The sequence below is a fragment of the Lampetra planeri genome, chromosome 57 (genome assembly GCF_965212315.1).
Source record: "Lampetra planeri chromosome 57, kcLamPlan1.2.h2, whole genome shotgun sequence".
In the NCBI taxonomy this organism is placed as follows: domain Eukaryota; kingdom Metazoa; phylum Chordata; class Hyperoartia; order Petromyzontiformes; family Petromyzontidae; genus Lampetra; species Lampetra planeri.
Window position 1 is genome coordinate 5,747,719 of NC_136163.1, and position 24,178 is coordinate 5,771,896.

Consider the following 24,178-nt stretch of genomic DNA (forward strand, 5'->3'; position numbering starts at 1 on the left):
TGGTGTATTCCGCAAATATGGCCGACTGTGAGGGCGGGCACAAGCCGGCGTGAGTAGGTTAAACGTTGAGTTTTATAAGGGCACCACGGGGTGACCAGCCCCTCCCCACCCAGCCCCACCCCTCCCACCCCCCACCCAGCCCCACCCTCCCCACCCAGCCCCTCCCCACCCTCTCCACCCAGCCCCTCCCCACCCAGCCCCTCCCCTCCCCACGCAGCCCCTCCCTCCTCACCCAGCCCCTCCCTGCACGACGGACACAATAATCCCCTGTGGGCTGGTGTAACCAGGAGGTTCCTACCAGTAACATGGGGATCTGGAGAGAGATCAGGAGAAGTGGAGTGGGAGACACCTCGCGTGGAATGTTGGACACAATGACATCGGCGAGTGTGTTGCGATATTACGAACCATAAATTAATATAAACTATTGTTCCCTGGCACAGTGGAAATGGGCACCTTCCCCAAAATGTTTTTACTTTTGGGGCAAGAGTAATTATATCTTGCTGTTTTGGTTATCGGTTAAAATTGTGCGCGTGTGTACACGGGCGGTCATCAATTTTGGCCAGTAGGTGGCGGCTATCGGACTTCCTTGAGTTGCCTTGTCATTCATTCGGACCACATGGCTGATGGAGGCCTCATGCAGGCCTGCTCAGTGTAAACATTGCATAACATTTCAACACGTAGGCTTTCGCGACCAATATTATTCATATTTCGATTTGAAGCTTTCGTGACTGCAGGGATTCATCTTCTTAGTTATTTCGGTAAAGTCACGTAGAATTATTTTACTATTTCCATTCTACGTGACTTTACCGAAAGAACCAAGAATATTATTCATAATAAACGTTTTTGGGTTTAGATCGCGTTATTCATAAATGTGTCGTTACCCTCCACCAGAGGTGTGGACTCGAGTCATGTGACTTGGACTCGAGTCAGACTCGAGTCATGAATTTGATGACTTGCGACTCGACTTGGACTTGCATAACAATGACTTTGTCCCACCTATGAGATGTGGACTCGAGTCATGTGACTTGGACTCGAGTCAGACTCGAGTCATGAATTTGATGACTTGCGACTCGACTTGGACTTGCATAACAATGACTTTGTCCCACCTCTGCCCTCCACCACCCGACACGGCCAATCAGCAAAAAAGTGTCACGTTGACAAAAGACAAATAGTTCACTACTTTAGCCCACCGGTGTGTTGAAGCGTGAAACCACAACATTTAAACAATTTTTTGTAAATGTTGTTGAAGCGTGAAACCACAACATTTACAATTTTTGAGTACGCCGTTTCGCTGGTAATTGCATCCAGCATCATCGGGCAATTCGCCAGAATGGTGAGGCTCTGCTGTGTCTCCCGGTCTTAAATAGAGCAGCAGCAGGGTGACGTCATCAATGCATAACATTGTTTCATTTTTCACAGCTACTTTATCTCAACAATAAATGTGGTGCCACTGATCTGAAGCGCTCTCGTATCTGCATTTCGAGCGGAAACAGATGCATGTACTTTTAGTTCCTTGTTTCGTTTTCCCGTGTCGTTAAAGCCCTTCCCCATGTCTAACCGCGCCATCTGTGTTCGTTATTAAAAAAAACACTTTCAGACTGCGCACAAACACTGTGGCATCCATGCCACGTTTAAACGCAGACTGCCGCTCACTGTTCTGTCTGGTAAGTTTAACACGATGCACAGAAGTATTCGGCTTGGTTTAATGCCACCGTTAGAGGGCAGTGCCAAACTAGATCCCCCGGTGATCAGATGGCTTTTTTTCCACGCGAGGCTCTTGAGTTACAAGGTGGAAGTCGGCATTGATGGCTACACCGTGCTGACGAAACGCCTAAATTGCCATCTCATTATCCCGCTGCTACTGCTATGGCCACAATATTGATTCTTTTGAGTGCACGGCGTTTTGGGGGAAGTCCGCAAATTTCAGCAGCATTTGCTTCAAGACGAGCAGGCAGTGAGTGGACCAGCAGTCAGGCCCGCGTGAATAATTGATTGCCGTCTGTACCGCCGATCTCAGGACCCTCATTCATTGTGTTGCTTGTAACAAAAAAAATAACATATACTCGCACCGTACTGTGATAACATATCATAGACGCAGCACGTCTTCAGATGCCACTAGGCGGCCTTGAAGACATCATGGTGTACGACTGAACAGAATGTTTGGCTATTGTTGAGCCATTCGTTGGCTTTGGTTTAGGGATAGCCTGGGACGCTGTACGTAATTATAGCGCCTAGCTGCAAAGCATTATTTAAATATATTCGATGTCCATAATCAACGTTTTTGCGTTAGATCGCGTTATTTATAAATGTGTCGTAACCCTCCACCACCCGACACGGCCAATCAGCAAAAAAGTATCACGTTGACAAAAGACAAATAGTTCACTGCTTTAGCCTACCGGTGTGTTGAAGCGTGAAACCACAACATTTACAAATTTTTTAGTACGACGTTTCGCTGGTAATTGCATCCAGCATCATTGGGCAATTCGCCAGAATGCTGATTGGCCGTGTCGGGTGGTGGAGGGTTACGACACATTTATAAATAACGCGCTCTAACCCAAAAACGTTGATTATGAATAATATTGGTCGCGAAAGCCTACGTGTTAAACTATATTCGATGTGTCAAGGGTTTTTCCCCTACCCCCACACCCATTCACGTGGCATTGGGGAAAACATCGTGAACTTCCCGCTCCATAGATCGCGACCAGTCTTGAGCCCACGCCCGGGTTCACGTGACGGCCCTCTTGTTCACGAGCTCGTCGCGGTATGTTGCCCGCGTCGCTCAAGTGGGATGCAAGGGGGGCTTTCTTTTGCCTGCTGCATGAGGTCACGGTCTGGAAATTTGAAATAACACACCCGCACACCACCCGAAATGGAAAACGCCGAATGGAAAACCGTGAAGCAGAACTGACTGTCTTACCCTTTAGTTGTACATTTGGAGAGAGAGAGAAAAATATAAATATATATATCCCAAATGGTTGCTCAATCGCCCAATGTTTTGGGTTCACAACTTGCCTATTTTATGACGAAAGGCGAAATGATTCCCTGCTAAAATGTTCACCGAGGCGGTATCAAAGTAACCGGGCAGACCGTACGCCTCCCTTCGCACATCTGTCACAAAGTAGTACTCATTTTAACAACCCCAGAGGGATGATGGGTCAACACCCAACAGGATTTGAATTCATAGTATTTTTGATGGCGGGCCACTCACTCAAGCTCTGAGCCACCTGGCCATTGTATTCATTTATCCCGGTCGAATGTTTACCCAGAAGGATTTTGTAACAGCTCAGGAAAGGCTGAGACTTCCTCCTCAGCTGGAGGTGAGATGTCATTACTCATTGTACGAAACGAAATTATGAATATATAAAAACTCACAATGCACCATTCAGAGGGGGGATTGATCGATTATTCCTTGGGTTTTTCGGTAAAGTCACGTAGATAGGTTGAACGAAAATAAAAATAAAAATTGTTATACACAGTAGACTCTCGATTATCTACGCTAATGACGGGGAGGGCAGTCGCGGATAATTAAAAACTATGGATAATCGAAACACATAACCATTTTACGAAATATAACGAATAATCACAATTTCCGTTCAACCTATCTACGTGACTTTACCGAAAGAACAAACGAATATGAATTCCTGCAGTCACGAGAGCTTTAAGTCAAGATTGATAGATTGATTAACATCCGCATTTACAAGTAAGCAAATAGCCATGACAAGTTGCAAAACGCAACTAGAGTATCATATTTGCAAATAAAACCATAATCGTGAGCCATAATCAATCCACTGCTGGATGAAGGCCCTGCAAAAAAATATATAACAGTTCAAGAGGACTTATCGAACAGAATCCGATTAATTTCTATACCACAACCATTCCATTATTCAGATTTACAAAATGCAGTGTTGCTCGTTTTGTGCTGACGATCCTATTGTGTAGAGGGAGGCCACTTCGCAATAGCATCCGGTAAATCAGACTTATTTGTGTAGCATGAGCCGCAGATGCTATTGGGGAGCAATTTTTATGAAAATAAAACGTATGAATTCCAAGAAAATAAGTCTACAAAAGGATTTGACGGCCACCCGTATACAATGGAGTAGAGGAATAGGATAGTTCCTGCAAATTGTTTCCAAAATTAACACATTCCTGCGTAGGGAGCTGGTAGGAACGTTGGGTTGCTTGGTCAATGGCCAGGGTCAACGGCGGCGTGGTGTATTCCGCAAATATGCCCGACTGTGAGGGCCGGCACAAGCCGGCGTGAGTAGGTTAAACGTTGAGTTTTATAAGGGCACCACGGGGTGACCAGCCCCTCCCCACCCAGCCCCCACCCCCCACCCAGCCCCACCCTCCCCACCCAGCCCCTCCCCACCCTCCCCACTCAGCCCCTCCCCACCCTCCCCTCCCCATCCAGTCCCTCCATCCCCACCCAGCCCCTCCCTGCACGACGGACGGACACAATAATCCCATGTGGGCTGGTGTAACCAGGAGGTTCCTACCAGTATAAAGTTAGCCTGTCTGAAGCCGCTGATAAAGACTGAGTGTATTGCATTTAAATTAATTAATCATAGATTTAATGCTTAATTCCACGCGTTGCCAACCGGTGACATCATTCATTTCTCAACAAACAGGAATTTACATCCGTTGGGTTTGTTACATTTATTAAGGAAATTTATTCAAATCTATACACAGTAGATTCCCGATTATCCACGCTAATGACAGGGATGGGCGGTTGCAGATAATTCAAAATCGCGGCTAGTCGAAAAATATAACCATTTTCTGAATTATAACGACTAATCACGACCGACCGATCGATGCGCGTGCTCAGTGATAGCGCTTTCCTGCTCCTGCGCAGAAGACTCGGCCCAGTAAGTGGACAGCAGAGCCACGCCAATCAAAAATCAATCTAACTCCGCCGCCCACTGTTGTAAAGATATGCAACTACTGTACTGTAGAGCGATCCAGTGGATTTCGGACATATTTGTTCGGTTTAAGCACATGACTTGTAATAAACATTCCGAGAATATCAAAGTATAACGGTTTTTAGGTTATGCATTTAGGCTTAAAGGAAAATCCACGAGTTATTAATTGTCAAAATCTCTGGTGTGTGGTTATTCCACGCCGATAATCAAGAGTCTACCGTATATTTGGAAATGTTCCAAGGCATCTTCCGCATGGTTACATGATTGGGAACGATATTTTCGTACGTTAAATGCTCTTAACAAAATTCGATTTTGTGCAAAAGTTGACCCTTACTGGCCAGAAATATCTTGTATCATGTGATGAGTCATACGTTTTGTCAGCTGACAGAAAGGACATTCCGGGGGCAAAGGGAACAGATAACAAAACAAATTAGTCCCCCCCCCACCCGCCCTGTATGTGTCACGGTCACACATCTCGAGTGTGGCAACACACACATGACTGTGACATGCAGCAGCTGTAGTCACGTGGTTATCAACGGTGTGGGGGGGGGGGTTAATCTCTTTAGGTGACGTCTTCTTCTTCTTTGTGCAGCAGATCATCGATTATCTGGCAGCTTCGGTGGAGGAGAGCGTGCGGGATTATAAAAAACGCCGAATAATCATTAAATCGTTATTTCAAAGTCAATTTTTGCACATTCTTCGTGTGAAATTCTGCTTTATAGGTGTTTTGTTTTCCATTTGTTTATGTGAAATTGGCATAAATAAACGTACAACTAAGACCTCAAGTTTCATTTATTAGGTATAGCCCTGTGAGCCATGCGGCTCTTAAGTCGGGTGCAACCGCAACAAACTAAATATGAACACAGAACATCTTAAAGCGACGAAACGTAACAGAAACATCCTGGAATAAACCAGCAAATATAAAAAAACGTATTAAAACGCTGCGTGCAAAAATCCCATTGTGGTGCAAGTCAACAATAACAACCATAAGACAATTTAGATTAACCATATGTTTTCGAATCACCAAAATAAAGATATAAAAACAATGTAACAACAGTAATCATAGGAACTGTGATTTAAATTTAACAATAAACGATATAGATAGCATGTACGACCAAACTTGCAGCCTTAGCTGGCAGCATGACACTCCCAGTGTATGATGTGTGAGTGAGTCAGTGGTAGTGTGCGTGAGTGTATGATGTGTGAGTGAGTCAGTGGTAGTGTGAGTGTATGACGTGTGAGTGAGTCAGTGGTAGTGTGAGTGAGTGTATGATGTGTGAGTGAGTCAGTGGTAGTGTGAGTGAGTGTATGATGTGTGAGTGAGTCAGTGGTAGTGTGAGTGTATGATGTGTGAGTGAGTGTATGATGTGTGAGTGAGTCAGTGGTATTGTGAGTGTATGATGTGTGAGTCAGCGTGTGTGTGTGAGTCAGTGGTTGTATGAGTGAGTGTATGATGTGTAAGCGTATGATGAGTGAGTCAGTGTATGATGTGTGAGTCAGTGGTAGTGTGAGTGAGTCAGTGAATGTGAGTGTATTATGTGTGAGTCAGCGTATGATGTGTGAGTGAGTTAGTGGTTGTATGAGTGAGTGTATGATGTGTGAGTAAGCATATGATGAGTGAGTCAGCGTATGATGTGTGAGTGAGTCAGTGGTTGTATGAGTGAGTGTATGATGTGTGAGTGAGTAAGCATATGATGAGTGAGTCAGCGTATGATGTGTGAGTGAGTCAGTGGTTGTATGAGTGAGTGTATGTGTGAGTAAGCATATGATGAGTGAGTCAGTGTATGATGTGTGAGTCAGTGGTAGTGTGAGTGAGTGTATCCCTCTCTGAGAAGCAATATAACAATAATAAAAATGATAAATTCTCAGAGCTGGAAATTAGCCAAATTAACTGCTGAACCGAATGTAGTTGTAATTATAATTTAAATGTATAAATCGCCCTTAAACAATCGTTCTCAGGGTGCTGTATCGTGAGTGTGTTTTGAACAGTCCGTGCTGTGCGAAGTGATACCACAGACTCACTAAGAGTATAGATGTACTATAATTTAATCATAATACAAAATCAACACATTAGTCAATAACACTGTGGCCTTAAAATGAAAAAAAATATTTAAGAGGCAACATCTCAGGCATATTTGCCTTTGTAACACACGTGTGCGTGTGTGTCGTGCTGTAGGGCGTGTTATTGTAGGCAATAAAATACTGAGATGTGCCAAGAACTGAACAGACCAACCCGGAATTTGTGTTTAAAGAAACACCTCCACGTACCTCACACTGCAGGTGCCCGTGGCATTTTATGAAACATCCATCCCGTGGACCTGACAGGTTTCGGGGCAGGCAGACAACCTTAAAAACAGTCTAAAAAAATGTGAACACCTCGTGAAAATGTAAGTTTACACCATCTGCAAATACTGACACTGGGTGTGTAGGGCGGGGGGTTTCGTGGCATTTTTGTTTAAACAATTGCTGAGCAAAGGCACAAAGTGGTAAAACGTCAAACGGCCAGTAACAAACAGCACCATAAAAGTTGTTAAAGAGTTAATGCCTGAGTGGCGTCATGCGAGTGAACAAGCAGAAGGCGAGGTGACCTGTAGGGTGGTGAAGTGGGTGAGCTGGTGAGTTGGTGAGTGGGTGAGTGGGTGGGTGAGTTGGTGAGTGGGTGGGTGAGTTGGTGAGTGAGTTGGTGAGTGGGTGAGTGAGTTGGTGAGTGGGTGAGTGAGTTGGTGAGTGGGTGAGTGAGTTGGTGAGTGGGTGAGTGAGTTTGTGAGTGGGTGAGTTAGTGAGTGGGTGAGTAGGTGTGGGGAGCGGTCGTGTAGCGGTTAGCGCGCTGCACTGCGCTACGAACCCGGCGATCCGAGTTCGATTCCCGCTCACGACCAACACCCAGTGACGATTATCTGAACCGGTCCTAGGCCTCGACCTCTAGGTCGACTCGGCCTCAAATGAGTATCTGGTGCAGTGTGATACAAACATCGCCACTGGGGAGACAAAGGAGGCCGGGCTTGGTCCTGGCCACCCACCCCCTTCGTGTGCTGCGCTGGCCTTCATAGGTTACTCGCTGACAGCTCTTGCCCCCAGTCTGTTAAGGCTACACGGGGGTTCTTTATCTTTGGGTGGTTGAGTGGATGGGTGGGCGAGTGGTTGGGTGAGCGAGTGGATGGGTGGGCGAGTGGATGGGTGGATAGGTGAGCGAGTGGATGACTTGAAGTGTGACGGTTGAACACAGTCGGTGTCTGCGGGACATCTGTGGGGAGAAAAATAGCTTGTTAGCCCATGAGATTCCTCCTCCAGTATAAATAAACACATATTCTGATGAGTGTCTGGGGACAGAGGCAGTCAAATTCACGGGGAAGCAGTCGCCACAGCCGACTGCGTTGCTTGGGCTCACGGTGTCACAACAGAACGAAGCCCTCCCAATCCACTCGTGGCTTGGCAGAACGTTTGAGCCGGTTTTGGGGTGTGTGGGTCTATCTCCTTTCAGTTTGAAAACCAACAAAGTTACCGACGACTGCCCCTCGTGGTGGCGAGAAGAGAAACGCAAAAGCAGAGACTGAACGATTCCGCCTTGCGTCGTAGTGAGCAAGTGGTGAGGTTTCATTCTTCCTCGTCCGAGAGCACTTGATTGGTGAGTGGTACACCATTATGTGTGTGTTGTTGTTGTTTTTTTTAAATCGTTTGAACATCGTGCAGATGAAGAGGTTTACTACAGCGATTTAAAGGGCTCACGAAGTGGTGTTTGCTGGCGCTGTGTCGTGAGTGTGAGATGGGGCTTGTTACGATTGTCTCCACGTCGGCAGTAATGAATGCGTTGCGTGTCTGTGTGTAAGTGCACACACGGCATATATAGACTGTATCCCAACGCTGCTTTAACACTAAACAATACATACTGCATTGGATCGAGCGTTATCACACACACACTACTGCACGTGTAGTTCTGCAGCACGCACTATATACTCTTTGGTTCTTTCGGTAAAGTCACGTAGGTAGAGAAATAAAATAAAAATAAATTATTTTATAAAAAAAATATTTTTAAAATGTTTTATTTTATTTAAAAAAATATGTAATAATTTTTTTATTTCATAAAATGTTTTATTTTATATATTTTTTATTTTATAAAAAACATTCTTTTATATATTTCTTATTTTATTCTACGTGACTTTACCGAAAGAACCAAACGCGTATGGATTCATGCAATCGCGAAAGCTTAGAATCAAGAACTGTACATCTGTACATCGCATAGACACACGGTACAAAGCACAGCCATTAGCGATCCACTGCTGGATTGGAATGCCTCTTCACACGCCTTGGTGATGTGTGGGGGGGGGGGGTGTGAGCCATACTTCACCAATCTGGTCATTGCTGTGGTTTAATCCCGTAATCTTCTAGCACGGGGAACATCTCAGGTCCATACTGCGTACAGTCGTTTCAATAGGGGCGACGTCATTTCTGTCAATTTGTTGCTTATTTTCTCCCGTAGCGATGGGATTTTATAGGATGTGCATTGGGGTTATATCTATATAGGGGGCATGAGGTTAAAGGGGCACTGATAAGGGGTTGACGGTCAGCATCGAACCGGTTTTGTGGTGCGGTCAGATTATCGAACCGGTTTCGTGGTTCCGAGGGCGGTGCGTTCTTTGCGACGTTGCTGAGCAAGCCACACCGTGGAAATTCCACGTTCCTATGGCTGGTCAAGAGCGTCCTCCCACGGGTCGGAATTCTTTGCTCATTATCCTCCATGACTCAAGAGATGGTGATGGTTACTGTACACGCAGTTGATTAATGATTATCGAACGCGGAATTTATGTTGTAAGTGGTTAAGTTGGCTATCACCGTGACAAATAAAACATTAATTTAACACATCCCGTCAGCCACACACGTCTTGCTTGGGAGTACAGTACTGTACTGTACGTATCGGCTGCGTTGGTTGAATAATAGTGCAGAGAAACACTGAAGGTTGTGTAGTTTAAAAACACTCATTTTAAACACGTTGTGGGGACGAAGATGATGAATATTGTCGGCTTATATAACGAGTGATGTGTCACTGTGAACAGAGCAGTGCTCTCACACACAAAGCGGCAGCCTAGGATGTTAAAGTCTTAAGCTCTTGTTAGCAGACAGTGTACGGTTGTGTGTACACTGTTCACTACCAACACTGCAACACACTCACCCACACACTCAACACACTCACTCACACACTCACTACACTGTAGATCACCACACACTCACCACACTCAACACATTCACACACTCACCACACTGTAGATCACAACACAACTCACCACACTGCATGTCACAGCAACACACTCACCCACTCACCACACTGCAGGTCTCAACAACACACTCACCCACTCACCACACTGCAGGTCTCAACAACACACTCACTCACCACACTCACCAACACACTCACCACACTGCAGGTCACAACAACACACTCACTCACCACACTCACCAACACACTCACCACACTGCAGGTCTCAACAACACACTCACTCACCACACTCACCAACACACTCACCACACTGCAGATCACAACACTCTCACCCACTCACCACACTGCAGGTCACAACACTCTCACCCACTCACCACACTGCAGATCACAACACTCTCACCCACTCACCACACTGCAGGTCACAACACTCTCACCCACTCACCACACTGCAGATCACAACACTCTCACCCACTCACCACACTGCAGGTCACAACACTCTCACCCACTCACCACACTGCAGGTCACAACACTCTCACCCACTCACCACACTGCAGGTCACAACACTCTCACCCACTCACCACACTGCAGGTCACAACACTCTCACCCACTCACCACACTGCAGGTCACAACACTCTCACCCACTCACCACACTGCAGGTCACATCAACACACTCACCCACTCACCACACTGCAGGTCACAACCACAACACTCACCAACTCACTCACCCACTCACCACACTGCAGGTCACAATCACAACTCACCCACACACTCACCCACTCACCAACACCACACGCCACTTCTCTGTCTGGTTCTTCGCTCGCACTCCCACGACATTCGCGTTCTATCCACGCGAGCAGGAAGGGCCCAAATCAGCTGTTTGGCCCCCGGTTTTATTCTTTTCTCCGGACTTACTGCGTCTCCGTCGATTGCCGCCGAAGCTCTTGAAACATGAGCAACGACATCGCACCGCTCCTGCTCGATTGAGAAGAAACAAAACCACGATCTTCAACAACAACAACACCTCTGCAGCCTTTGCAAGGCCTCTGTGCACCATCAGAGAACATAAAGACAAGCCCTCTCATCTTATCTCCCCCTTATCTTCTTCACTTTGACGTCGTTTTATTGTTCACCAGCTTGGCGTGCCTGCCTGCGTGCGTGTGTTGGGACTTTGCTTCGCAAACAAAAACCCCGTGGGGTTTTTTTTTTAAATACACGAACAAAGCACCTAACAAAGACAGCTGCCGACAACACAAAGACAAAGATCCCCCGTGTAGTCATTGCGTAGTTTTGTTTTTAGCGAGCACATTGTGAAGGCCGGCACACAAAGACATGCAACTGATACAGTCAACATCCTGGTCCACATGTCTTGTGACTCCCCCCCCACCCCGCCCCACACATTTAATTCTGCAAAGTCTATTTAAAAGCAAACATTGACACGCAAATTAAAAACACACAATGCGAGGGGGTCGATTAATAATAGTAATCATCGTGGTGGTGGTGGTGGTGGCAGTAATTGTCGGCCACGTCTTGCTGCTACAGAGCGCGTGGAGTTGATGGCAGCGAATTGGGGGAAAAACCCAGCCGAGTCAACTTTGACTCGCACCACCACAACCACAACAACCACCACAACCACAACAACCACCACAACCACAACCCCGTTTCCCCTCCCTCCCTCGAGCACGAACTAACAGGGCGGGGAAATTCCACCACCACCGTTCAAAGCCCGTCGGTGCCGTGGTGTGTTTTTTTGTTAATCTGTGTGGGGGGTTTTCTCTCTTTGGCTCACCTCCCAAAGCCCCTCCCTCAAAAGTCCCCTGGTTTTTACCAGTTCACGCCGACGGTAACTTACTTAAATAATTATATAGCGTCATCCCTTCACGGGCTGTGGGGAAGTTTCCACTTTTGCTTGCTTGACAGCTCCATAACCTATATATAAAGGTCGGCCTCGGTGGTGAAGGGGGCGTTGTTTGAACGAGGGGTTCTGGTTATAAGCGTTGTGACCGCCGATGGCAGGAGCGTCTTACTAATAATACAGCACACTCCTGCCTGGGTGGTCATTAGTAGTTGTGGCAACGTCAATCTGCCTCTTAGGCAACAACGCAGAGTTTGCACGTTTAGTTTCTATAGTGAGACCACGAGTTGATGCTACGTCTGAGTGAACAATCATCTCAGTGACTGTCAACAGAGGACTTTATCAGCCAGACAAAAACCACTGCAAAAGCAGCAGCATCAACCAAACCCTTCGTCACATTCACACTTTCAAGAGATGGGAGTTCTCGATTCAGGTCCCCGTCGTTGTATCTTGCGTCCAGCAGCAGCAGCAGACGACCTGGTGGCAGCAGCGATGACGACGACGGTGTCAGAGGTCGCGGCCGACGTGAAGAATTCCCTGCCCAAGAGCTTCAGCAGCTGCAACCTGGTGAGGGCCACCAGGCTCCGAGACGCCGTGGCCGATGACCTCCGCGGAGGTCGCGAGCCGTGCTTTGGTGGCATGCACACCCGCTCGGTGGCCCTGTTCGGCATGGGAACGTACAGCGAGAGCTTGAGGAGGCAACTGGAGAGGCATCTGCTGGAGATGGAGATGCAGGTGGAGCTGGAGAGAAGGAGGCTTCTCAACTGGTGCCCGCAGACGAGGCGTCTGTACGCCCTGAAAACTCCCGGTGAGTCCTGCAGCACATTCACTTTTCGCGTTCAGTCGGGTGACCTTATTTGCGCCGATTAGCACGGTTGGCTACGTACGGTGCGGAAGAAGTTCACCGTACATTGTAGCTTTCACACCGGAGCTTAATCGTATTTTCAGAAATTCGGTAAAAAGCGAAGTCACTTACAATGGCATCACATTGTCCGATCAAACCGAAATACGTTTATTTCTCGGAGTATCTGGAATTGTCAGGTCCGATTTATTTTTGGGTTTAAACTGACAATCGGGAACACATACCTTGCACGCATATATATGCATCAGTAGGTTCATCTGTATGTACACATGAATCTGTGAATCTATGTATAGCATTGTTAATTATGAATATATTACGTGACCTTTTGTAGTCAGGCAAGTAGTGCTATAGTTGCATGTGCGTTTCTAAATGTATATGCATACATGCAACGCTTTTAAATGTTTGTATAAAAAAAAATCATATATGGTACATTGTAACTTATATCGGGAGGATGATTATTACAATAATTTTAAAGGGGGACGTTTTATTAAAAATATTGCCGGCGATATATCAGATTACGTACGTTTTAATTACAGTAGACTCTCAATTATCCGCGCTAATGACGGGGAAGACGGCCGCGGATTTTTCAAAATTGCCGATAATCCAAAAAGATAAGCATTTTCCGCGGATCTCTGTGCCAAAAACTAAAGATCGACCGATTAACGCGCGTGCTCCCACGCAGAAAAATCTGCCCAATAAGTGGACAGCAGAGCCACGCCAATCAAAATCAATCAAACTCCGCCCACTGTTGTAAATATATGCAACTACTGTACTGTAGAGACGATCGCGTGGATTTCGGATTAACCCACTTATAATAAACATTTCCAAGAATAGCAAGGTATAACTGTTTTTGGATTATGAATCTTGGCTTAAGGGTATTATATCAAATTCTCAAGGTGCGCGGTTAATTCGCAAATCGGATAAACCGCACATGGCTTATCGAGAGTCCACTGTACTGGTACGATAGCTCGCAGAGTGTGGAATCCACGCACAGATATTGCCAAGCATTGTGACTTGAAACGTTTGCTTTTGAAGGTTGTATGAAATTCCACATCGTTTCCTTTCCACACTGGGATTATTCAGGATCAGGGCACCTCGCCGTATTCTAGATTTTACGGTCAGTTTGTGATAACCAGGTCACCTCTGAAAAAGAGCTATATAGCTTTACCTGGTTAAATAATACATTGCAAAAATTTAGTTAAATGTTTGTATAATAATTATTATCCCAAATATTACGCACGGGATGTTTAACGGAGTGCTTCCCCGTCCTGCGCGCCGGGCCCCCACAGGCGACGGAAACTGCTTGGTGCATGCGGCGTCGCTGGCCATGTGGGCCGTGTCGGACTCGGAGTGCACGCTGCGATCCGCCATGCACTCCTCGCTGTGCGACCCGGGGCTCGCCGCGAACTTCCGCCGCCGCTGGATGAGGAGCCGCGCCTCCGCCGACGGAGCGGAGGAGCTCGGATTCCGATATTCCACACGGGTACGATGCCGAGCGTTTTTCTTTTTACACGCTTTTATTTAACTCACTCTGTCTGTTGTTGTTGTTGTTGTCGTATCCTCAAATCTTGTAACTCATTTTAACCCACTTCCCAATGTGGTATCGACTGCAAACTTTGTATACTTATGTCATACTGATGACAATACTATATTCTATCATAAAAAGAAAAAAATTTCACCATCTTTTTTATATGTTATGTTTCGGCTTGAGTCTAGTTGTCCACACTCAAATGACGTTGGCTGTAAATCACCACGGTCCCTTACGTTATGGCAAGCTTTGATGCCACTTCCTGGAGTCCTCGAGTTTTGCCATTACGAGTACGGTACATTTCATGAAAGCGTGTTAAAAAAAAAGTATTTTAAAATATTACTTATTTTTAAACACCTTGGACGTAGCTAGGGGTTTGTTGCCACCTCGAGAGGTGCAACAAACGAACGAACGGGGGCATGTCCTGGATAGAAGGTTTAGACTATCTCATCATGCCGGAAAGAGCGGGAAGACCACGGCCATAAACGTTTTGTGCTTCGAGTGGTGAATTATTACGTAGGATTTTTTTTTCATGGGAAGACTCGCTGATATTACCAAGGACAGCAACCCTTTCTCTCGTGGTTATTTTGTCCAGTCTCAAAATTCGTCCAATTAAACTCATGTCCTCCCGTTATCCATCCATCTATGCTGCAAACTAATTTTTGTAACATGAAGTGCATTTTAGGCGAGTATTGGATAAGCCCCAGCATTAAATTCCACGTTCCTTCACCGACAGCAAGTCAGCAATATCGTTCATCCAACAGGAAATGCAGCTCGCTCTACCTGAGCCAACTAGCTTTTGATAAGTATAGCTTCGAGTACATGGACACAACTCTTATTCTTGGTTACCTGATGGAACCAACAACCCTGTTTGGTACAGTCACCGCGTTGCCGCAAACGGGCGCTTACTGACGCAAACGTTGACCAACTTTCGTTCCACAGGACTGGGAGGAGGAGTGGAGCAAGGTGGTGGAGATGTCTAGGCCCACGGAACACTCGTCGCGCGACGGCTTCCGCTTCCAGTCACTGGAGGAGATCCACATCTTCATCCTGGCCAATGTGCTGCGTCGACCCATCGTCATTATCTCAGGTACACACACGCAGTCCGAGCATCAAAGTGCAGCAGTGCAGTATACAACAAATATATTTTGCTGCACCGCCCTCTGCTGACAACATAGCCCTGCCGTTATTTCATAAGTAAATTATCCACGCAACTCTCCTGGCTTGGCTTTGCTTTGCTGCCGAGATCCGACAGGATCCGGGTGATTTGGTCACTGGCTCTTCTATGAGCGTGTACGCGCGCCGCTGCCGTTCGACCGTCGTCAGCGCGTCGCACGTTTCCATGCGAACCCACGCCCTGATTCTTGTTCTCCCGCACGCACGCACGGACAGATGTCGTGCTGAGGAGTCTCGCCAGCGGGTCCACCCTGGCACCGCTCAACATATCCGGGATTTACCTGCCACTCAACTGGCTCGCGAGCGCATGCTACCGCTACCCGCTCGTGCTGGGCTTCCACAACGGACACTTCGCCCCCCTCGTCTGCATGCAGGACGGCCCAGCCGGTGAGGCCAAAGTTCAAGGGGTCATCGCGGCCCCATGCTCGTTGATGTGCCCGGACAATTAACCCTTGCTTCCTTGCTTCTGCCTTCTCCCATAGTCTCTAAATTGTCCGACCTCAGAGGCCTGAACCCGCAGTCGCATTCGGCGTCTGCTATCTAGGCGTTGATTAAATCGAATTTGGCGCTGCGTAATCTGGAGTCAATTGGACTGTTGACTCCATTCCAAACTTAACGTAAACTACATTAACTCAGACAAATTATTTGGCGATTAATCCACTCTTACCTCAACTGGCATCTCTACATGCTCTGGAGCAGGGCAATTGCTCCAAAACGTCACCGGTTATATACTCGTTCTTTTTAAGGCCACAGTGCTATTGATGAATGTATTGAGTTTAAATGTTTTTATTCCTACCGGGTGACATTTGCGTCGGGTGCTGGAGGGTTCATAGCTCTATTTGACATTGTACCCACGCAACCTTAGCCCATCCTCACCCGCGTTGCTTTTATTTTTGTCACAGCTGAGCAGCGCAAGCAGCACGCGTTCCCGCTGGTGGACAGGCACCGCGCCACCCTCCCCCTGCAGTTTCTCCTGCCCGAGGAGGAGCAGAACAAGACGTTGCTGCTGCAGGAGTACATGGACACTCAGGAGGTGGCGATGCCAGGCCAGAGAGCCTCTCCCCCCATCCTGATGGCAAGGTGATTTTACCGCGCTTTGTTAACCACGAGGAATTGCACGCGCGGGGCCGCTCGCCCGTACGCCAGCTCACGAATAAAAGCTGACGTTACGATATCAGAACGTCGCGCAAATATATTCTAACCCCGCGGCATCCCCCAGGTTGCCACCTGTGAATACCGGCGACGACCTGGACCTGGTGAGCGACTACCGGGAGGTGGTGGAACGCAAATTCCGCGCCGGCACAGTCCGGGCGCCAACCTCTGCCCTCCGAGCTCCGGCGGCCCGGCACGCGGACGACGCCGCCAACACGATGTACTCGGCCACCAACGAGGCATGCAGCACGCCGGGCTGCGGCTACATGCGCTCCGTCCACACGGGCGCCTTCTGCCACGAGTGCATCAGCAAGCTCCGCGCCGGCAGCGCCGGTGTTGTCGGCGGCACCGGCGGCATTGGCGACGTGGCGGGAAGGAGGGCGCTCGCGACGACTCCGCATTTGGAAGCCCCGGAAGAGACGGAAGCTCGGGAGGCGGATCGCCGGGGTGCCGCGGCGGCACCGCCGTCGCCGACCGGCGTCTTGCCGTCGGCGCCGGAAGTTCCGGCGCTCCTCGCGGAACCGAGCGGTATGAAGTGCTCCTCGCGCACGTGCCCCTTCACAGGCGATCAGCTCCTCGCGGGCTTGTGCCAGAACTGTTTCCACCTCCGGCAGGGACGCCGCTCGGCCAGCGAAAACGTCGGCGGTAGCGGCGCCGGCGCCGCCGAGCCTCCGACCGCCGCCAACGCCGGCGGCCACGCCCCGGAGCGCCGGCGCGAGGAAGACGCGCACGACCGCTGCAGCGGCTGCGGGGAGGGGGCGGCGCTGGGCAGCATCGCGCTGTGCCAGGCGTGCGTCGACAAGCCTTCGCTGGCGCCGACAATCCGCCGCGAGGAGGGGGGCCGCGGGGCCGCCGAGCCGGCGCGCGGATCGGCGGGGGGGGGCGGCGGCGGCGGCCGTGGTCGCCGCGACGATGGAAGCGCCCAGAAGCGAGAAGTGCAAGACTCCCGGCTGCGATTTCTTTGGGACGGCGACGAAGGAGTTCTACTGCACCATCTGCTTCCTGCAGTACTTGGAGAACAGAGGTGAGCCCGGGGTTGGGTTGCCACCTGTCCTGGTTTTCGCAGGACCGTTCCATCTCGAGAGACCTTTGGCCTCACACTGAAAACCCACAGACACATCACACAGAGACCCATGGACTCGCACACTGTATCGCTCGCTTTCAGATCCGCTTCTTTTGTTTAGTTTGTTGCCCTTCCCCCCACACCTGCGATTAGCACGTACGGTGCTAAATAAATAAGTGGACTTTCGGGCCAGATGCAGTGCCGGATTAAGCTAGTTGCGGGGCCTGTAGCATATGTTATTAAGGGGCCCTACATTTTTTTACTTGCATAGTAAAGTAATTGTATTTTTCCATTTGCGATACAGCCAGATAATATGACAAATCGCTAACCTTAAACACCCAGTCGTTCATAAAAGTTGAATATGGTATAGTACTATAGAAATAGAGCAAGTGCAGAATCACTGAACCGGAACTGATAGCTTGAAAGCATTTAGCGCGGGGCCCTTGAAAGTGCGGGGCCCGTAGCATTTGTAGCTACTTGTGCTACGAGGATAATCGGGCACTGACCGGATGACCGCTGCCAACTCCACTCACTCACGCTCTCTACTTAGCGCCACACACGCACAGCCATCGCACGTCCTGACGGTCGCTTGACCTTTAAAAAAATATTTTTTTCTCTCGACTCAACAGCGGCGGACGAGACGCAGCCAGGCGGCCAGTACGCCGAGCCTCCCAGAGGGCCCCCGGCCGCAGGGCCTGCGAGGCAAGAGGGGGGCCGGATTCAGTGCGTCACGCTCGCCTGCCGGCAACTCGGCAAAGCCAGGCTGGACGGCTGCTGCACCGATTGCTACCTGAACAGGGCTTCCGAACGCGAAGAGTGGGAGCCAGCCCTGGAGCTCAGAGCGGTGAGTCTTGTTTGTTTTCAGTAGCAATACCGTGGTGATAATATCCGCAGTAAAGTTTCGGGGTTTTGTTGTTTTTTTGGGTTAGATCGCGTGAATATACATGCGTCGTTTAACCCCCGCCACCACCATACACGGCCAAATTAGCACGGTTTGACATGTAAACAAAACGCGCCAATTAGTTACTACTTCAGCACACCCGATGTGTTGGAGAGTGAACCCACAACATTTACAATTTGAGTACTGTGACGTTTCGCTGGTGATTTTTCAACCAGCTTCATCAGGCGATGTGCTATAATAGCCTGATGAATTGCCTGCGTTAACGAAACATATTTATGCGATTATTATGGATAACATTGGTCGTGAAAGCCTACGTGTTCCACTGTAGTAATAATAATTTACCAACATTTTCGAGGCTAGACTGAGATCTTTATCGTCATTCTCATTGATTATTCATAGTGTGCCTCCCGTGCAGTAAATGTCGAGGCGCCCCCTGTGATTGGGCACATGTTAAGAATTGGTCAACAAAGGTTTAATTATAAGGGCTGCAGAGATGTAGATACCCATGGACACACACATAACTATAGACACACACACAGAGACCCATAGACACACAGAAACCCATAGACTCACACAGAAACCCATAGACTCACACAGAAACCCATAGCCTCGCACAAAGACCCATAGACTCACACAGAGACACATAGCCTCACACAAAGACCCATAGACTCACACAGAAACCCATAGCCTCACACAAAGACCCACAGACTCACACAGAAACCCATAGACTCACACAGAAACCCATAGCCTCGCACAGAGACACATAGACCTGCACAAAAACCCATAGCCTCAAAATCTCCGCCGGCACCAACTTGGCGAAATCTTTAATTTTCCCCCAAAAATCCTGTTGTCTTCGCCCGCAGGCTCCGGCAGCCGCCCCCAAGTGCCGCACAGAATCCTGCGCGGACGACGCGACCGCGGGCGGCGCCCTGTGCGCCGCCTGCCGGCGCAGGAACGAACAGCTGCGGCACACTCACCCGCAGCGGCTGCAGCGGAGGCAGACGTCCGGGGCGGCGGATCGTCCCGCTGAGCGCGAGCCGGTGGTCGCGCGCCGGAACAAGTGCCGGGCTCCCGGCTGCGAGCACTACGGCAACGGCGGCTGCAACGGCTACTGCAACGAGTGCCACGCGATGATCCAGCTGTACGGCCGGTGATATGCGGGCGGGCGCACGACCCTGAGATTCACAGCGTGGTTGACGGCGGCCCGGTCACCGTGCCGAGTCCCTCTACCGGATTGGGCTGGCCCCGTAGCGGCGGTGGCGGAGGGCGGAGGACACCGGAGGGAAGACGTTCGAGGTGCTGGTGTCAGAGCCGAGATGCGGTGGCGCAGTGGTGAGATGGATCCGGCAGAAACGCCCACAGTGACGGCGTTAGGTGTAAGCGGCTGGTTTCACGAGAAAAAATAGGGCGCATCAATTAAGCAGCGGTTGTTTTCGGGTCGTGCCGCGCGCCGTTTTGGGTGTGCGATGTCCCGACGGGAACTGAACGACACGCGGTCACGACCCGACCACGTCCACGAGCTGGAACGGCACGACCGCGAACACCCACGCCGCGGTAGAATGTTTGCCATTGAAGTGTCTACGCTTCACTCAAGGTGGCGCGACAATTTGTGGCGATCTGTTCACCGGACAGTCCTCGCGATTAAATCGGCTGTGCTGCCATTCGTGCCGGGGTGAGCACGGTGGTCCAGAGAGCACCGCCTCGTGGAATCAGATCCGGATCGTGACTCTACATCGCTCACGGATCATTCCAATGAGCCCCAGTTTGTGGCACGTGTAGCAGTGGTGTTGCCATGGAGGTCAAGAACCATACGTGGCAGAGGAGATATTTAGTGCTGTGCCACCCCACACTACTTCGAGTTGTAGTTTTATTTTTTTACACAAGGTTACGCATACAAATTGCATCTTAAAATACTATCGGATTTCTGCCAGAGAAACCACAGAGGATGCTTTGGGGGGGGGGGGCGGGGGAGGAAAGGCAGCCTAAACCTGTGCAAATAAATTCCCAAGCTCTGCGATCCTTAAGTTGGATGTTTGGCCAACCCAATGAACGGAGTGTTGGGAATAATTGCGCGCGCGTGCGAGGGGGTGGTGGATTTTGTCTCTGATTTGGTGCTGTTTTCAGTTGGGACCATAGTATACATGGTGGGGGGGGGGGGGTTCCAGTGGTGTTCAGTGCATATATATGTGAATATACATTCGGAGAGCCCAATCACTATGCATATGGAAAAGTGAAGTTACAGTTTTGTGGGATCACTCATCAAATTGGTGCCTTTTGCTGTAAATGTCTCCAGCTGGGAATCTCCACTCTGTCCATAACTTACGGGTGAGGGGGGGTTGCTCAGGTTTCATTCCTCTCTGCGTCTCTGCCTCTATTACACTGTGACTGTGTGTGTGTGAATATAATTAATGCAAGGAGGTGTTCATTTAATAGCAAATGTCACACCCCAAACCTCACGACCCAACCTTAACCTGGCCTCCCAATTGTTTTGCCATCTCTCGGCCGTGATTTCGTCATCTGCGACTGGGCAGGCGATTCGTCATTCGCACGCGCTGCGTGCGTCACAGACTTAGCACACAAACAAAACGAAGTGGCTATTTCTGGTGCAGCAGACATCAGAGGTGTGGACTCGAGTCATGTGACTTGGACTCGAGTCAGACTCGAGTCATGAAGTTGATGACTTGTGACTCGACTTGGACTTGCATAACAATGACTTTGTCCCACCTCTGGCAGACATACACAAAGAATACGACGCGTTGATTGATACGTTCATTCGCGTCACTACTTTTGCTCTCGTGCAACTGTCCCGGTGAGACCGGTTGAGCGGACGTGAATGAACGCAGGTGTAACAATGCCCAGCACGAGCAGGGACACTCTCATGCTGGTGCATGAGTGGTCGGCACAGCGGACTTGCAATGCAGAGGTCACCGCTTCGATCCCATCTCCGGACGCGGCAGTGTGGAGCAACGGGAGAGAGCGAGTTTATCGTTTTTGTTCAATCGAACCCCTGCCCGACTCTAACCCAACGCAAACGGGGTTCACCACAATCAGGTCGCTTACGGTGGGTTAAAGCGTGGGGTACTCCCACGCCATCTGGGCAGGCGTGGAAGAGTAGGCCAATTACCCCGTTCGAGGGGGCTGCCCAGAGCTGATCTCTTGGGAGGAGGCCGCTGCCACCAGCAGCGATGCGAGCGAGCGATGTTGCAGGGGCTGCGCCTTTTCCAGTGCTGACCAGGCAGGCAGGACAAACGAGGCAATACAAATGAGAACACATGGATCCTTGAGTAGCGATTGACCCTGACGAAGGTGACGATTCATCCATCGGGACGCCAAGCGCAGAGGGATGGGTCTTTACATGCCCGTGATTTAAACACCGCAGCTGCAGCGCGTCCCAAAGACAAAGTGGTATCTTGTGAGTTTGGGGAGGACAATACGTTCTCATCACCTGGGTTTGAATTGCAGCAACGAACCATTGCAAAATATTGCACATTGTATTTGTTCATACGTATGTATATTTTGTTTGTTTTTAAACAACCGTTTGCAACACTGTTGAGTAATATACACACGCGCGTTGCAATTTCTGTCAATTTAGTTTGTTTACGTACAACTGTTTTGCATAGTAATTTAATTCCTTAGCTATAACGGGGACTGTAAATCCGAATTAAACGATTGCTGTTGGCAAGAAAGTCGTTATAGTGGTGCATTCATTTTTGTACTCTTCGTCACGGTGATGGTTATTGCCGTCCGTTTCAGTGCCGAAATTTCTTGACGATGGCGAGATGTTAACTGCCTCGCCTGGTATGCAGGAGATCGTGGGTTCGGTCCCGACCCCGATGCCTGCGGTATATTTGGAGTTTGCGTCTCTCTCTCACCGTGGTCGCGTTGATTTTTCTCCTTGTCCTCCGGTATTTCCCTTCACATTTAGAATCACCGTCACGCATTTTCGCGTATTTGGCTGCCGTAAATTTACACGTGATAAGCCACTTCGTTGAGCTATCATGAAAAAGAGATGTAGCTCGGTGGGCCTTACCTGGTGGAATACAAAAAAATAGTTTAGTTTTCGGTTGGTGTCGCGAGCACCGTCGCGTCGTCGATTAGTTTCAACTTGTAATACCACGCCAACGCTCGGCGTTCGCTCATCGAAGAGGGCGGAAGAGAGAGCACCGCTCGGGAGGCTCGAGGAGGAGGAAGAACCGCAGACGAACGGGAAGGTAGCAGCAGTCGCGTGATGATCAGTCACCAAATTCCCCTCCTCCCAAGCTCTGCGGTCCTCTACATATAGAGGTGTTATAGGCCAAACGTGCGAGGGTGAAACACTCTATCCCATACAGGTGGCACATGTAATCCACGCTTGCTGTTACTGCATTCTCCTGGCGAGCCAAGGTTATGGAACCTCGACGCTCAAGGATGGAGGGAGTTTCACAACATTCGTGTGATCCACCAACGCTTGGCTGCCTCCGTTGCGCGGCCATAGACTCGACAGGGTGGTCCAGATGTCTTGTGACCCTCCACCCATCTAATTGAAACCTAACATGGTTTTTTTTATTTGTATATTTCACCAAAACATTTTTTCGAAGTTTTACGTTTTAGAGAATTATGTAAAGCAGACCAAACAGCGGGTCAAAATTCCCAGTCTGCATGTGGTCTATTCATTATCAGCAAAAATGCGCAGTTTTAGCAGGGCGATGAGGTTCAATGCAAATCGGATCGCGTGTGCAGAATCGCGGGGCTCTTTTGGGGTTCTCCTCGCAGTGGATTTACCGAGCGGCGAGAAATGACGACGATGGCGACGCTGAATTCCCCTCGTAACAAAAAAAAATCGCACGGAACTGAGTCGGATGTCACCAACCCCGGGGAGTTGAAATTGTCCCCTTGGAAGTTATTTTTACACAATCTGGTCAGCTGGGGGGTTTTTTTTTTCGGGTGGGAATTTACAAACTCCACCCACCAACCAAACAACCACTCCCCCTCCCGCCCCAATGCGCCTCTCTCAATCCTAACGACGTTCTGGAAACTCCAGCTTGACTCATGGGCGTAAAGCGGAATTCAGATCGGACAAATTATTTCACAAACCCAGTCCCCCGCCCCGCCCGCCCCAGCGGCACTCGTAGCAGGAACAGAATGTGCTTCTCGTGGTGAGGTCGTGTTCACATTGACGTCGTGTCATGACGGCCACTTCCCCTCGAGATATCACGGTGTTTTTTGTGTGCGTGTGTGCGTGCGTGTGCGTGTGTGTGGGGAGCGGTAGCGTAGCTGCGCTATGAACCCAGCGACACGGGTTCGATTCCCGCTCACGGCCAACACCAGTGACGATTATCTAAACCGGTCCCGGGCCTCCCCTAGGTCGACTCAGCCTCAAATGAGTACCTGGTGCGGTGTATAAACATTGCCACTAGGGAGACAAAGGCGGTCGGGCGTGGTGCTGGCCACCCACTCCCTCGTGTGCCGTTCCGGCCTTCATAGGTGCTCGCTAACAGCACTTGCCCCTACAGTCTGTTAAGGTTATATAGGGGATC

At 49.4% G+C, this 24,178-nt stretch overlaps 1 protein-coding gene across 1 annotated transcript; it reads left to right on the plus strand.

Moving 5' to 3' along the window:
* Positions 1-12,105: 12,105 nt before the first annotated feature.
* LOC144735892 (tumor necrosis factor alpha-induced protein 3-like) lies at positions 12,106-22,351 on the plus strand. The gene is given in 9 exon segments (XM_078618462.1): positions 12,106-12,788; positions 14,132-14,325; positions 15,313-15,460; positions 15,763-15,933; positions 16,449-16,626; positions 16,766-17,579; positions 17,581-17,722; positions 18,391-18,605; positions 19,526-22,351. Coding segments are annotated over 9 exon segments (2,547 nt in total). The 5' UTR covers positions 12,106-12,394; the 3' UTR covers positions 19,817-22,351.
* Positions 22,352-24,178: the final 1,827 nt, after the last annotated feature.